This window comes from Anabrus simplex, chromosome 1, assembly GCF_040414725.1.
Source record: "Anabrus simplex isolate iqAnaSimp1 chromosome 1, ASM4041472v1, whole genome shotgun sequence".
In the NCBI taxonomy this organism is placed as follows: domain Eukaryota; kingdom Metazoa; phylum Arthropoda; class Insecta; order Orthoptera; family Tettigoniidae; genus Anabrus; species Anabrus simplex.
This window is the reverse complement of record NC_090265.1, coordinates 920,079,318-920,094,934: the sequence shown is the minus strand read 5'-3', so window position 1 is coordinate 920,094,934 and position 15,617 is coordinate 920,079,318. Positions and strand designations below refer to the sequence as shown.

The 15,617-nt window shown below is 40.8% G+C and overlaps 1 protein-coding gene across 1 annotated transcript in view; it reads left to right on the top strand.

The window, feature by feature from the left end:
- Nucleotides 1-1,611: 1,611 nt before the first annotated feature.
- Nucleotides 1,612-15,617, top strand: part of Idh3a (isocitrate dehydrogenase [NAD] subunit alpha, mitochondrial) — a 70,313-nt gene continuing 56,307 nt past the window's right edge. The window contains exons 1-2 of the mRNA XM_067136653.2: nt 1,612-1,746; nt 2,132-2,257. Coding sequence (XP_066992754.1) covers nt 1,720-1,746; nt 2,132-2,257 — 153 coding nt within the window. The 5' untranslated portion in view covers nt 1,612-1,719. The remainder of the gene's footprint in view (nt 1,747-2,131; nt 2,258-15,617) is intronic.

Sequence of the window (15,617 nt, the reverse complement as noted above, 5' to 3'; positions counted from 1 at the left end):
TCCTTTTGGGGATCATTGTAGGTATCTGGGTGTTAATATACGGAATGATCTTCATTGGGATTTTAAATAAAGGGTACAGATCTCTGCACATGGTTATGAGGGTGTTTAGGGGTTGTAGTAAGGATGTAAAGGAGAAGGCATATAAGTCTCTGGTAAGACCCCAACTGGAGTATGGTTCCAGTGTATGGGACCCTCACCAGGATTACCTGATTCAAGAACTGGAAAAAATCCAAAGAAAAGCAGCTCGATTTGTTCTGGGTGATTTCCGACAAAAGAGTAGCGTTACAAAAATGTTGCAAAGTTTGGGTTGGGAAGAACTGAGAGAAAGAAGAGAGATAGCGTGGAATGACATTAGTAGACGAATAAGTTTGAGTGGCGTTTATAAAAGTAGGAAAGATCACAATATGAAGATAAAGTTGGAATTCAAGATGACAAACTGGGGCAAATATTCATTTATAGGAAGGGGAGTTAGTGATTGGAATAACTTACCAAGAGAGACATTCAATAAATTTCCAATTTCTTTGAAATAATTTAGGAAAATTCTAGGAAAGCAACAGATAGGGAATCTGCCACCTGGGCGACTGCCCTAAATGCAGATCAGTATTCATTCATTCATGACAGTTGCTTGTTTTTGTCACTAAAGAGTAGCAGCTTTTCGCTATTATTTCTATTAGTACCACGAGTAAAATGGTACAGTATATTACGTTAACATAAATATGGAGCTAGGTAATACAATGTCTACCCATCGGTTAACTAGTCATATTATTTTCTATCTTCTGCGTGTGTTCAGTTTTTATACATACCGATGTCATATATAAAAAAAGTACATTTCTATGTATAGTTTTATAATACTGCGTTGTATATTCTGATATGTAAAACCTTGTAACCTGATATATGGTAATGTTATTTTTTTTATTTGAATGACCGGGCGAGTTGGCCGTGCAGTTAGGGGCGCGCAGATGTGAGCTTGCATCCGGGAGATAGTAGGTTCGAACCCTACTGTCGGCAGCCCTGAAGATGGTTTTCCGTGGTTTCCCAATTTCACACCAGGAAAATGCTGAGGCTGTACCTTAATTAAGGCAGCGGCTGCTTCCTTCTCATTCCGAGGCCTTTCCTGTCCCATCGTCGCCATAAGACCCATCTGTGTCGGTGCGACGTAAAGAAAATAGAAAAAAATGTAACTAACTTTACAGTCATCACATACATTATTCAAGACAATGACTATACTATTTTATGCCACATGTATTATAATATAAATGTTATGATAGGCCTAGATACCAACACATAATTTCTAACCTCTTCAATAATTGTGACTTGTAGGCCTAAACCTCGTATAACTCTAAATTTTGAAGTCTTACGTCAGGTAGTCAGACTCTGAATATAACAAATACTGATAGGCCATACATACAACATAAGCAAAATAAATAACATCTTAAAACATTGACCTACTCTATTCTTTATTGAAATAATAATAATATCACTCTCCTTCATCTATCAGCTGATTGAGCACTTGGCTAAAACATGGCGGCTAGACTAGCCTTGGCCACACTGTAATTGTGTCAGTCTGAAAGAGACACCTTGCGAATTTAACGCGTACTAGTTAGAAGACCATGTTTCTAAAATGCACTCATAGATGGACCAAACTGTCTCGCATACGATCTTAGCTCAGTTCTTCTCTACCGCAGCCTCTTTGGCCTCTTCCTTGCCTTGCATCTTAAAATGGCTGCTAGGATCTTTAGAAAATTGGTAAGTTTTCTGGAATATTTTCGTAAATTGAGAAAATAATATAAAATTGAGTAACAGGTCATTTGTTGTATGTGCACCACGCTTTGTACGTTCGAATAATTTTCTATACTCTGAAGTTGGTTATGGCTAGATGCTCCCTGTGTCCAATTTTAAATTATGAATTATGCCATTAATAAATTATTTTCTTTATTTTGTTTTTAATTTTCATGTGAAACTTACATCTTTATTCATGGACCCTACCCTTGATGCACACTGTTAAAATGTTGTGTTGCGTTGTCAGTAATTCGCCATTAATCATTCATCATTTGGAGGTTAAGGCTGATTTGATGCACTGTTTTATGAAATCGGCTTTTATTTTGATATTGTTTTATTTTCATTTTTGTAGGTGTCAACCAATGCATCATTTACTCGTCACTATAGTTCAGGAAAGCAGACTGTTACATTAATTCCTGGAGATGGTATAGGACCAGAGATTTCTGCTGCAGTTCAAAAAATATTCGCTATAGCCGAGGTGAGTAACATACTGTATCATTGTGGAGGATGCGACATTTTAATACAATTCACTAGTTTTCGCACATATCACACTGCAATATTTACCTTCATTTTACAATGACTTGATTAATAGAAGCTCCTTATGTTTGTTGTTAAATTAAATTTTCAACTTATTATGTTTTAATGTAGGTACATGTCCATTATGACTAATTAAAGTATTCACATCACTTATTCATTGCCAGACCAATCGCCAGTGTTACAGTCCTGTATCTCTAGAATTAGCAAGTACATCACAGTCTGGTAAACTTTGTTTAAATACCAGCTCTCCAATTTGCCCACGCATCTAGAGTATAGAGTAGTGCTTGTCCAATTTCTCTCGCCTTTGCATGGTTAACAGTTCCAGAAGTGTAGGTGGTTCACGATTCAAGTGGCCGGAATGTGATGATATTTCTGAGGTTGATCCAGAGCAAATTGAAGGCGTTCTAGAGCCTCCTGAGTTTTCAATGAAAAATGACAGAGTTACCAGTTTTCAATTTAAACACCAGTTTCAATTTCCCATTGAGTAGCCTAACAGTGTAAGACATTTTTATAGTAGTGTATGCATTACACACACAGGTTTCTTTGCTTAGACTAATAGAAAGCATTACATTTTATGTTAATGTGACATGAGTGACTTTAAATCCAAGACATTTCTTTGTAGCATGCAGAACGGTTCAGTTAGTTCTAGAAACTGACATATAATAAATGCAGTTTCACTTAAAATTATAGCTGTCCTTGTAATTATTGTAATTTTACCCTTGTTTGAGCATCGTTCAAAAATAAGTAGACATAAGTGCACATAAACAAATATGGAAATTTACACATTTAGAATGTAAACTTTCTTGATATTACAACTGAATATAATTGGCATATGATTACAAAACCTAATTACGTTATTCAATAATTTGTTTACACAATTAAAAAATCCTAAAAATAAAATAAATAAAATAGTGGTACCTGGGTCAAGTATCCTAAGTTCCCCTTACCGTTGGTGAGACATTAATATGCTTTAGCATACATACAGACTTTAATGAGACAACCCATAATAAATCAGTAAACCGCTGCTTACCAGCAAATGTCAGTCCAGTCTTATGGTGAAAAAGTTAATGCATACACACTTTTTTTAATTTTGTAGCCTAACCTTTCTTAGTAATTAATCATTTGCTGGAACCTAAGGGCTGATTGCAGAAACGATGACTAGTTTTAAGCATTAGACAACATCTACCTAAACAACATCTAAGTTGCGCATGGTCTTCCATTGCATAACCAATGTTGAGCCGATGTTTAACTAGACATCGTTTAAAGTTTCAACATTGGTTTGAAAACGGAGATAGAAGTATCTTTCATGCAACTCTTTTATTGTTGCAACCAATGAAATTCGTCGGTGTGTGTGCTGAACGCTAATCAGCTGTTGTCTTCCTACACATATGGCTAAGCATGAGCATGACTTGCCCACAGATAAGAATATCACGTTCGGTGGACATTAAATCTCATAATGAAATATTATCGACATTAAAGCGACACGCCACCGTACAAGGAAGTGTAGCTTTGATTATAGTGTTGTTACGGTGAGTGTAATCTAAATAGCTTCGGCGAAGGGAAGATGAAAAATTAGTACTGTGTAACCGAATGTGTTGTATGGGCCATATAGATGTAGCTTGCATTCTGTAAATCATAGGTTCAACACGCATCATCGGCTGCCCTGAAGGTTGTTTTCCGTAGTTTCCCTATTTTAAAACCAGGCAAGTACTAGGGCTGTTATTATGACCATGTCTCTTCTTCCCCAGTCATCCTCTTAAAACAATCACCACCATCACCACCACTTGCCTTTTCCTATCTCATAATTGCTGAAAACTTAATTCGAATTAGTACCACAGTTATAAAAAGCACACCTCACAACGTACTTTTTAGTTGTCACCATTACCATATGTGTGCTTACTTGGCAGTAAATATAAGTGAATCCGTACCAGTTGATATATGTGACAGCCGTCTGACGATTGGGACAAGTAATTCTGACATATATGTAGTCAAAGTGACCTATAATTCCATGGAAATTATCCCATGATAATAAAATATATCAGTTGCCAAGAACTGTAGTCAAGTTGACAGTTACCGAACTGTCCGTTTGTCAGTCTCAAGAAACAAGTCTCTTGAAAAGCGAAATCATATTTTAAGCTGTACCTCCCCATCCATTTCAAATGAATTGATGTTATTGTGCAGTGGATGACCCACAGAGAGGCTATTGGACTAACCTTTATTCCCGGGATCGTCTCAACATCATAATATACATACATGTTTCATGGGACGTAACCTCTGATTGTGATTCACTCCTTACATTTGAAGTTAAACAGTGTTCTTGGCAATGTTTAAACATGGCCGGTTGAACATAGATTTTAGACAATATCTAAGTGATAAATAACGTCTTGGCAATGTGGCGGCCATACTTAGACATTTTTTTACCGTAGACATGGTCTAAACACCATTTTTGCAATCGGCCCTAACTCTTTTTTCTATTCACTTCAGTGACCCTTTAGAAGTATTCTGTCTTAAAATACAGTTGTTTTATTGCTTAGAAAAATGAAAATTGCCAAGAACTGCAAATTTTATCCCATTTTGATATGCCTTAAGTACCATAAAGTTAGCAATTGTTCCGTTAATGGGGATGCATGTTTAGTAATGAGAAAAGCACCGAGCATGGTGGCCGTGTTATTGGGGTTGCCCAGCTGTGAGCTTGCATTCAGGAGATAGTGGGTTCGGACCCCACTGTTGGCAGCCTTGAAGATGGTTTTCCGTGATTTCCCGTTTTCACACTGCTTCCTTCCCACTCCCAGCCCTTTCCTATCCTATCGTTGCCACAACGGTGCGAGATAAAGCAAATTGTCAAAAATAATAATGATGATGAGAAAAGCATGTAAAAAGTAATGTGAAACAACACGTGAAGTAGCAGAGACAAGAGCTATTCCTTGGATGCTTATCAAGGTCTCGCCCCTAGAAGCATTCTTACTCATATAGGAAAATTAAAACTGAAACTATGCAATCATTTTCTGTGTTACTATTGGCTAGAGCAGTTTGCTGTTGTCTCCGGTAGAGCTCGCATCATGTGTGTCGACAAGGCTGCAACATTCTTTGAAAATAATGAAACTACAAAGTTTGAAAGTGTCGTTGGATGTATCGATGATGTGAATTTATTATGTACAGAAGAAGTAAAATTCACAGATATTTTAGCCAGACCGGCCTTGTCACTAGCCAATACTGTTGCAGGGGATACTAGAGGCCTGTGTGTTCGCGGCTTTAACCTGGGGAGTTAACCCCCAGAACCCTTTGCTTGGTCAACCAGCAAGCACTTTTAGTGACAGGGTTCACTCCGGTCCTGCTTACACAGGGAGCAATGCTACTTGTCAGCTCTAACTACGCTCCATGCCTTAGGATGTCTGAATGAAGGTAGTGCAGGATGTCCGTAATGTTAGTGTGCCAGTTTGCAAAAAGAGATTACATTGTACTAATAGATGCACAGTCTTTATGCCAACAATATTTAATAGTATCTCGTCCTTGTAATGTAGCACCTTGAATACTGTAAGTATTGTTCAACATACAGGGACATTATTTTATCCATTTGGAGGATTCTCGCTTACCTGCGCTGCGAGCCTGCATCCCGCCAAGCAATTTACCGTTATGCACTTCTCTGTGCCACAATCTCCCCTCCTGAGCAGTCTGTTGAGAGCTTTATCATCATAAGGTTCCGTTTATTCAAGTGTTCGCATGTTTATTGCTCAGTGTGTTGTTCCAGTGCCATTTTCCTTACGTGAGCGTGTGTATATACATAATACCTTCATAAACTACAGGAAATCTTGTGGGAAAATACGCTGGCCGCATTAGGGCAAAGTGCTTGGCAGGAGACAGGCTCACAGCGCAGGCGACCGGGCAAGTAAGAATCCCCCGAATGGTTAAAATAATGTCCCTGTAGTACATAAAGGATTTTACAGAGGTAATTAATTGGCTGCGTGGTGTGGATTGTGCACCTACTTGAAATTGGCAACCTTGTAGATGGTTTCTCATGGTTTCCATACCGGGCTTTACATTAGCCCCTTGACGCCAACGTCTATACGTCGTATAGACCTCCATTTCTTCACATGCTGCTGACCGCCGTGCGTGGTATTGACCCCTGTAGGTGTAATTACATTTTGTTCTGGCTTGTAAAGTTTTAAAATTATATTTTGAGGAAAATTTCACCTTTTCAATACTGAGCTATAAGCAGTGTACTTGTTAAAATACAATTGTAGGATTCAAATTTATTCAAGAATTGAGATTCTTTCTCTTTTGGCAATATGCGTAATCCTCCCCTTTTTTTTAACCTCCTCTTTCTTATACATATAAGAAAAACAGTCTACATTACCATCTTTCATTAGCACATTGGACATTTTTTTTTCACCAGTTTGATTTTTCAAGAATCTTCTTCACCGGACTGAGTGGCTCAAGCGGTTAAGGCGCTGGCTTTCTGAGCCCAAGTTGGCAGTTTTGATCCTGGCTCAGTCCGGTGGTACTTGAACGGGCTCAAATATGACAGCCCTGTGTCGGTAGATTTACTTACACACAAAAACTCCTGCAGGACAATATTCCAGCATCTTGGCATCTCCGAAAACTGTAAAAGTACTTTTTAAAAACCCACGGCACTTAACGCCCTTGAAAGATTACGAGGGGTCATGTGGTCAGCACAACGCATCCTCTCAGCCGTTATTGTGGGCTTTCGAGACCAGGGCCACCATCTCACCGTCAGATAGGTCCTCAATTCTAATCACATAGGCTGAGTGGACCTCGAACTAGCCCGCAGGTCGAGAGAAATATCCCTGACCTGGCCGGGAATCGAACAGACGGGCACACTGCGTAAAACCAATAACATTACTATTTATAAGAACTTTTTTTGACTTCACTCCAGTCTTACAGAAATGTACAGCATATCATTGCCAGGATGCATTCTGCTGTAACTTTGAAAATTTTTCATCATATAACCATAAGCTCGTAAGGACTATCTTCCAGCATCAAGACTATTCTTTTTTATTATGAGATAATCTTTAATGAAAAAAAACTGCCATATGTATTGTAATTCATTGTTCACTTTTACCCATTATACCAGGGCCTCTCAGTGTGCGTGCGCCTGGTGCATGCACTGTGCACAGTGCAAAAGACGACTTCGCTTGGTTGACCAGAGCGCAGACCCCCACTCCTCAATTTGGAGCAAAAGTGCTGCCTCTCTCTTTCCCCACGCCTGTCTCGCTCGCTCCACCTGTCTCCGTCTTCCTCACTTGCTCCGTAGCGCTCCAAATCTGAGCCGAGCTTAGCCGAGTAGCCCAGAGACGAAGCGTTGGTCTGAGTCGAGCAGGAGCGATGCACAGTGCACGGAGCTCTTGCACCTCAATTTGCATGTGTGAAATTCTGGACGTTTGAGAGGCCCTGCGTTATACTGTGATATGTTTTAAAACAGATAGAGCTTCAGACTCTGTCACATTATTTTAACCAGGTACCGGTACATATTTTTATGCTTTTGGAACGGGAGGAGCCTACTTATTTAATATGTGGCTGAGGATGCCCAAAATGAAGGGATGAGACATGTCCCACTAGATTTGACATGTAGAATACACCCGCGGTATCCGCTGCCTGTTGTAAGAGGCGACTGAAGCGACCTAGGCGCGGACTTGGATTGCGGTTTGGTACAATGTGTTGGACCCCCTGTGGATGGGAGAGGCTGAATACATTCACGGGTAATCCCTGCCTGTCATAGAAGGTAACTAAAAGGGTCATGTGGCCATGGTCCCCTCTTTGTTTTTTTATTGATTTTTGAGGGTTAGTTGTAGACCTATTCAAAATTTTTGATGTGCGTGCTGCTCGGAGATGGGCCTTTTACGTGTGCGGTTACGCCCTAAAATCCGCATTTGTGACCACCCAGGGATCTTGCGTGTGGGAGCGTCATGTACCCTTGCAGTAGTATCCGCCTGACAGCACAGGTCCCCGCACAGCCGAATGCCAGGAGGACATATTATTATTAATTATATATCTTTTTGTCTCTATATTTAGTGCTCTGTACACGCTATGGGGTACTTGCTATTGTGCGGTACTGGAAGAAGGGAGTTCTAGTGCTCATTGCCTCAGTCATCCCGTATTAGGCATCATCCAACATCGGACCCCGGGCAGTACCAGCTATGACCAGGTGGATATTGCCTTGGCAGCTTGGTTCAGCTACAGAGACCCGTGATCAGAGTGGGTGGAATTCCAAACCCCATGGCACTACAGCCGTTGAAGGGCCTTGGCCTACCAAGCGACCGCTGCTCAGCCTGAAGCCCTGCAGATTGCGGTGTCTTGTGGTCAGCACAATGAATCCTCTTAACCGTTATTCTTGGCTTTCTAGACCGGGGCCACTATCTCACCGTCAGATAGCTCCTCAATTCTAATCACGTAGGGTGAGTGGACCTCGAACCAGCCCTCAGTTCCAGGTAAAAATCCCTGACCTAGCAGAGAATCAAACCCGGGGCCTCTGGGTAAGAGGCAGGCATGCTACCCCTACACCACAGGGCCGGCAGTGGGTGGCATTCGGGGAGGATAATTTTGGGGCATGGCTTCAAAATGTCATCAACCTGCCCAAGGTGGTCCCCCACTGAAGTCTTTCACTTTTGCTTCCCTGAGAGGTTCAACTCCCTGGGAACATGCACAGCATGAAGGAATGGGATCCAGCTTCCCTAGGTTTCTGATTGCTACCAGAACCGATGGGCACGATTTTAAGGTGGTAAAAATCGATCCTTTTTAGTAGACACATTGAAGGCGTCTACGGCGAACTTGAGGATCTCAAGAAAATGCGCAGCGGTAGTTTGTTTCTTAAGACTCGTACAGCACTGCAAGGCGGACATTTGCTAAAGTGTAACCTCTTTGGCGAAATCCCCGTCAGAGTGGAGGAGCACAAATCCTTGAATCTGGTTCGTGGCGTCATCTTCCACCGCGACCTTATTTTGAACACCGACAAAGAGTTGATGGAAGAAAAGAACCGCGGCATGACACGCGTCCGGCGCATTACGTGCAAAGTCAACGGTAAAGACATTGCCACTTGTGCCATCATTCTCTCTTTCAAGTTGTCAGTGTTACCAGAAAAAGTCAAGGTAACAACTTATCGTTGCGATGTGAGGCCCTACATCCCGCCTCCTATTGATGCTGTCAAGACCAGAGATTCGGACATATGGTATCTCATTGTTTGAATCAGTCTGTGTCTGGTGCATGTAGAAGAGTAGCTCACGGCGCGGAGGAGTGCACAACTCTGTACAAGTGCACCAACTGCTGTGGTCTTCATTCTCTTTGAGATCGGAACTGTCCGACATATCTGAGTGAGAAGAAGATCCAGGAGATCTAGACCTTGGATGGTCTTTCCTACCAGGAAGCGCGCCGTAAGTTTAATTCCATGAATACACCTGCCCGTATCCTCGACTACAGCATGATAGCTCAGCACAATGGCCCGAAGAAAAACATGGACCCTTCGATTTATCGGAGGCTCTTCTTGTCCGTTGTTGGCCGATATTCGGGTTCAGTCGTCGTTTACATGGACGGTTCGAGAACAGACACGAAAGTAGGCTGTGCGTTCATTTCGACACTGTCAGGTTTCTTTTGCTCTCCCGGAAACCTGTAGTGTGTAGCTCTATGCTATCTGTGAAGCTCTGCGGTACGCACTGTCCAATGAGCGCAGACACTTCCTTCTGTGTACTGACTCCTTGAGCTCGCTACAGTCTGTTGATACCTGTTCCCCTCAGCACCCTCTGGTGCAGCGGATCCAGGACCTGCTGACCGGGTGTTCAGATGCCGGCAACAGAATCACATTTATGTGGCTCCCAAGCCATATGGGTGTAGAGGGAAACGAGTTAGCAGATAAGGCTGCCATTGAGGCAGTAATACTGCCCCCATTGCCTTACAGGGTTCCAGCAAGTGATATTCGCTTTCAGCTGAGACATCTGGTTATGTCCCATTGGGAGATGGAGTTGCAGGCCACTCCACTTCCAAATAAGCTGGGAGCTATAGGGTACAGTGAAGGTATGGCGGACTTCCCTTCAGGCTTCTCGGAGGGAAGTAGTGGTATTATGTCATCTTCGGATCGGCCACGGTATCCTAACACACTCCCATCTGTTGAAAGGAGAAACCCCTCTGGTGTGTGCTTGTGGCGATCATCTTACCGTGGCACACATCCTTACAGAGTGTGTAGGCTAACACTCCCGCGTACCATCTCCCTCATCCTGCGAGATGACGAGCAGTCAGCAGACCTCGTCATCCATTTATGAGGGATAATGGCCTTCTTTCTCTTGTGTAATAATGTCCTTGTATTAGCGTATTTGTGTTAACTACGCTTTTATCCCATTGACTCTACTTTAGTTCATGTTTGCTTATTTTAATATGTTATTTTCATTTCTGACTTGTGTATATATATCTGTACTTCCAGGCAATTCCTTATTCCATTATCACCTCTATTTTCTATACTTTTATTAGATAATAAGGCATTGCGAATTAGATCCACTGATTGTTTTAATCTCATAATCATTTTTTCTCATAATCATTTTTCATCACCATTTATTTTTTACTCTAGTCAGTGGATACATTTTAACATTTTAATTATCATCTCATGTCGTCCATCTCCTATCACCTTTAAACAACAAACAGCATCATCATCATCATCACCACTAGATTTGAATTGTACTTTTAACAAGCAAAACATTGTGTATAGTATTGAAAAGGTGAAATTTATCTCAAAATATTTAAATTTCATGTAAGTTTTTAAGTTGTAGAGATGGAAAATATTGCATGAAGCTGAAGATCTCTACCTTCCTTGTATGAATAACTCAAATCAGTGTTTCCTTATATTTCTTGAGAGCAGGCAGTAGTAACTGCGTTCTAACGAATACAGTTGAACCTGCTTTATATGTAACTCTGTTCTGCGTAATTCGTATTTGTACGTAATTTCCTTTAGGTCCCAGCAAAATGTGATTTAAAAGCGTGTTAATTAAACCTTATCTTATACTATTTCACTGTTATACATATTAGGTGTCGGGGAGATATAAATGAGTTTTGCGTAATTGTAATGAGCACATATTTATATATTTTTTTTTTAATTTAATTTTTTTTTTTTTTTTTTTTTTTTTTTTTTTTTTTTTTTTTTTAGAAACTACTTTAGTTACGAAATTTCCTCTTTGCTGGCATAGGCGGAAGTAGAGCGTTCGGGTTTCGGTGCTGAAACAGAACACAAAGAGTTTCACCAAGTGGCATTGTTAACCCTTACTTATTGGCAGTTTAACAAAGGTCAACCGAGCAAGTCCCCTTCGCTCTATCTTGCTCCTCTTCTACCTTCGTCATTTTTTACCTTCACAGTACTGCCAAAGATTAAGATACATTACAAGGAAAGTGGGCGGTTTCAGTGCGGAAACAAAAGAAAATGCAGTAAATTTGTTTGGATATGAGAATTTCCTTCCTGGGAACAACGGAGAAGTAAAATGTCCACAGTGCCGGTTCTGGTGTTTGCTGTTGAACAGTAGTTTTGTCATTCAGTTGCTTTTGATTAGCCATGGAGAACAGAAAAAGGAAAAGTTATACCCTAGATGAAAAAGTAAAATTTATATGAGAAGTGGGCGCTAATCCACACAAAACAAGAACTGAAATTGCTTCAGACTTAGGGATTGCTTATACCACGCTATGTACAGTCATCAGTAAAAGAAACACTATTTTGAATGAGTTCTTAAAATTGGGTTCAAAATCAGCAAAGCGCAGCCATCAGCAAGAAGGAAGGTACGTAGATTTGGAGAAAGCACTTTTCCATGGTTCCAGCAAAAGCGGGCTGCAACCCTACCAATTAGTGGCGACGTGCTGAAGGCAAAGGCGATAGATTTAGCTAAAATAATGAGTATCATTGCTAATTTCAAGGCTTCATCAGGATGGTTGCAAGGATTTAAAGATCGTCATGGAAACACAGGGAGAACAATTTGCGGTGACTCAAAAGCTGTGGACGATGTCACGGTGCACCACTGGAAAGAAGTAGTTCTGACGGGTATCATAAGCGATTATCAGCCTTCAAACATCTACAATTTTGATGAGACCGACCTATTCTATAATCTCCTTCCTAATAAAACATTAGCTGAAAAAGGTGGCTCGTGCCATGGAGGGAAGAAAAGTAAAATTCATGTAACAGTACAGTACTTCTCGCCACCAATGCAGATAGAGATCTGACAAACTTCCTCCACTTCTGACAGAAAAATCGAAGAATCCGAGGTGTTTTAAGGGTGCGAAAACAAAACCTACGGAGTATGAATCCAACAGAAATTCTTGGATGACTATGCTTCTAATGGAACAGTGGTTGATAAAACTGGGCATTATAATGAAAATGAAACAGAAGAAGATCCTTCTTCTTATGGATCGATGTGCAGCACATCCACCTCAAATCGTTCTGGAGAATGTCCAAGTGGAATATTTCTCTTCCAACTGTGCCAGTGTTCTACAACTGCTTGATTTGAGCATCATTGCAAATTTCAAAGTGCATTATAGAAAAATGCTTACTGAGCTCGATAACTGTAGTTGCTTAAGTGCGGCCAGTATCCAGTATTCGGGAGATAGAGGTTTCGAACCCAACTGTTGGCAGTCCTGAAGATGGTTCTCCATGGTTTCCCATTTTCACACCAAGCAAACGCTGGGGCTGTACCTTAATTAAGGCCACGGACGCTTCCTTCCCACTCCTAGCCCTTCCCTGTCCCATAGTCGCCATAAGACCTATCTGTATCAGTGCGATGTAAAGCCAATTGTAAAAAGAAAAATGCTGGTTCAACATTTAATAACCCTGAGTGATGCAGGAAATGAACCTCTCTCCATTAATTTGCTACAAGCCATGGACTTTATTTCGGCTGCCTGGAAGCAGGTGTCATCCTCCACAATCAGCAACTATTTCTGCAAAGCTGGTGTCTCACTAGAAGAGGCTGCCTCTAATGATGATGATGGGGACGAAGTTTTGTCTACCGGGCAAGTTGGCCGTGCGGTTAGGAGTGCGCAGCTGTGAGCTTGCATCCAGGAGATAGTGGGTTCGACCCCCACTCTCAGCAGCCCTGAAGATGGTTTTCCGTGGTTTCCCATTTTCACACCAGGCAAATGCTGGGGCTGTATCTTAATTAAGGCCACGTCCGTTTCCTTCTCATTCCTAGGCCTTTCCTGCCCCATTGTCGCCATAAGACCTATTTATGTCGGTGCAACGTAAAGCAAATAGCAAAAAGAAAAGTTTTGTCTGGCAATGAGCTAACGCTACCGGAGGGAGTAGAATTCGATACTTTTGTGCATTTCTATGATAATCTGGCTGTATATAGAGAACTACCACATGGAGAGATTATTGCTGATGTATGCCAACAACGCGGTGGTGAGGGACCAGCTACAAGTGATAGTAACAGTGATGGAGATGGAGATAATGGCTTGAATCATGAAACACCTGAACCGAGTGAGGTGTTAAGTGCAATCGATGTGTGTAGGCGTTACATCAGTGCAAAAAGTTGTAGTGAAAATGCTTTGAATTCATTACTGAGTTTCCAAAAGGAGCTTTATACTCTTAATGCAAGAAAAGTAAAACATGCCAAACTATCTTTCTTTAAGGCTGGACAAAGTTCAAAATATTTTCGGTTTTAATGTATCTATTATTTGCAAGGATTTACACATGTAGGTCTATCCATTGGTTTTTCGGTAAATGTGTGATGTATTGTGAAAGTCTGATTTCTAAGTAATTCTGAGTTACAAGTAGTTTTTTCTCTTCCCCTTGATGTACGTATAAGTCAGGTTCAACTGTATATATTTTTCACTACAGGATGCTTCTTTATGTAACATTGATAGTATAAATCAATATCTGATTTGCATGTTGACACAATCTGGTGAGGCATCCTGTAATTCTTTCAACGCATTGAAACCTCATTTGACTTGTAATGAGGTACTTGGCTTGCTGTCACTTCGAGATACGATATTGTGTGGTGTGGAAGCTTGGCACAGTGCAGTTTGAATCAAAGTGAAGAAGTAATTAATTTTTAGTAAATCAGACAAGAAGAGCACTACACCATGCCGAACTGAACAAAGCGAGAGGAGATGCATAACATAAGGAAAAAGCGCGTGGTGTGCACGACCATAGTGGACGACAAAACACATCATAGTACATACACTGTTTTTCATAAACTAATCATCCCCTTAACCTCGGATTTGTGCTGAAATGTTTTGCATCAATGAGAGGTTAAATAAGATCACAGTCACTTCCATACTGTTACCTTCTCCCTACCCCAGAGTTGCCACAAACCAACGTACATTGGAGCGACATGAAACAAATAGCAAAATAAAGGACTAACGTCCTTCGTATACCATCTGATTCGGGGATCTTGCTTATCCTGTTGAATGATAATAGGCTTTATCACGGTGATTTGTACAACTAGTATGCTCTCCATTAATTAATCCCTCTTAGGAACTACTTTTCCTAGAAATCTTAAAATAATCTTTGTATTATCATTGGCTGTGTTGTGAAACAGATCATTTCATGGATTAACGAGCAAGTTGCCACGCGCTTTTGGTCATGTAGCTGTGAGCTTGCATTTGGGAGATAGTGAACAAACTCCATTGTCAGCAGCAGTTAAGATGGTTTTCCGTGGTTTCCCATTTTCACACCAGGAAAATGCCAGAGCTGTACCTTATTTGTGACCACAGCCGCTTCCCTTTCCATTCCTAGCCCTTGCCTATCCCTATCCATTGCCACTTGTAAGGAAAAACTTACAATAGAGACCATTTAACACCTTACATTAACAATCCTATGTTAAAGTTTGATGTACCATAAAAAAACTTAAACAAGTGCTCAGTGGGAAGAAACCCCCAAAAATAAGTTGGCAATATGTGGCATGGGTTTCTGGGCTGCATCACACCCATAAATAAATAACGAAGAAAGTATGTGATAAAGTAATATAATTGTTTAATATTTTGGAATTAATGCGAATCACATCATCAGTGGAGCATTGGTATACATCGCGATATGTCATACAGTAGTCTTCTTATTTTTTACGTTTGAGCATTGGCATGTCTGTGTAGGTGTTAAATTTTACTTGACTGTCACGAGCCTTTCGTTTTATATCTTTAATAAAAGACAAAATCCAGAATCTCCATTGATATTTTAAACCAGCACAACCCTATAAAAGGAAGGATATTTAATTCTGTCTACCAAAAGAGAGAAATTGGTGCATGCATGCTGGGAAGATTTCAAAGTTTTGTCTTCTTAGAGCATTAAAATGTTTTCCCTTTAGCATGAAGAGCTACATCGCTGTTTTTCA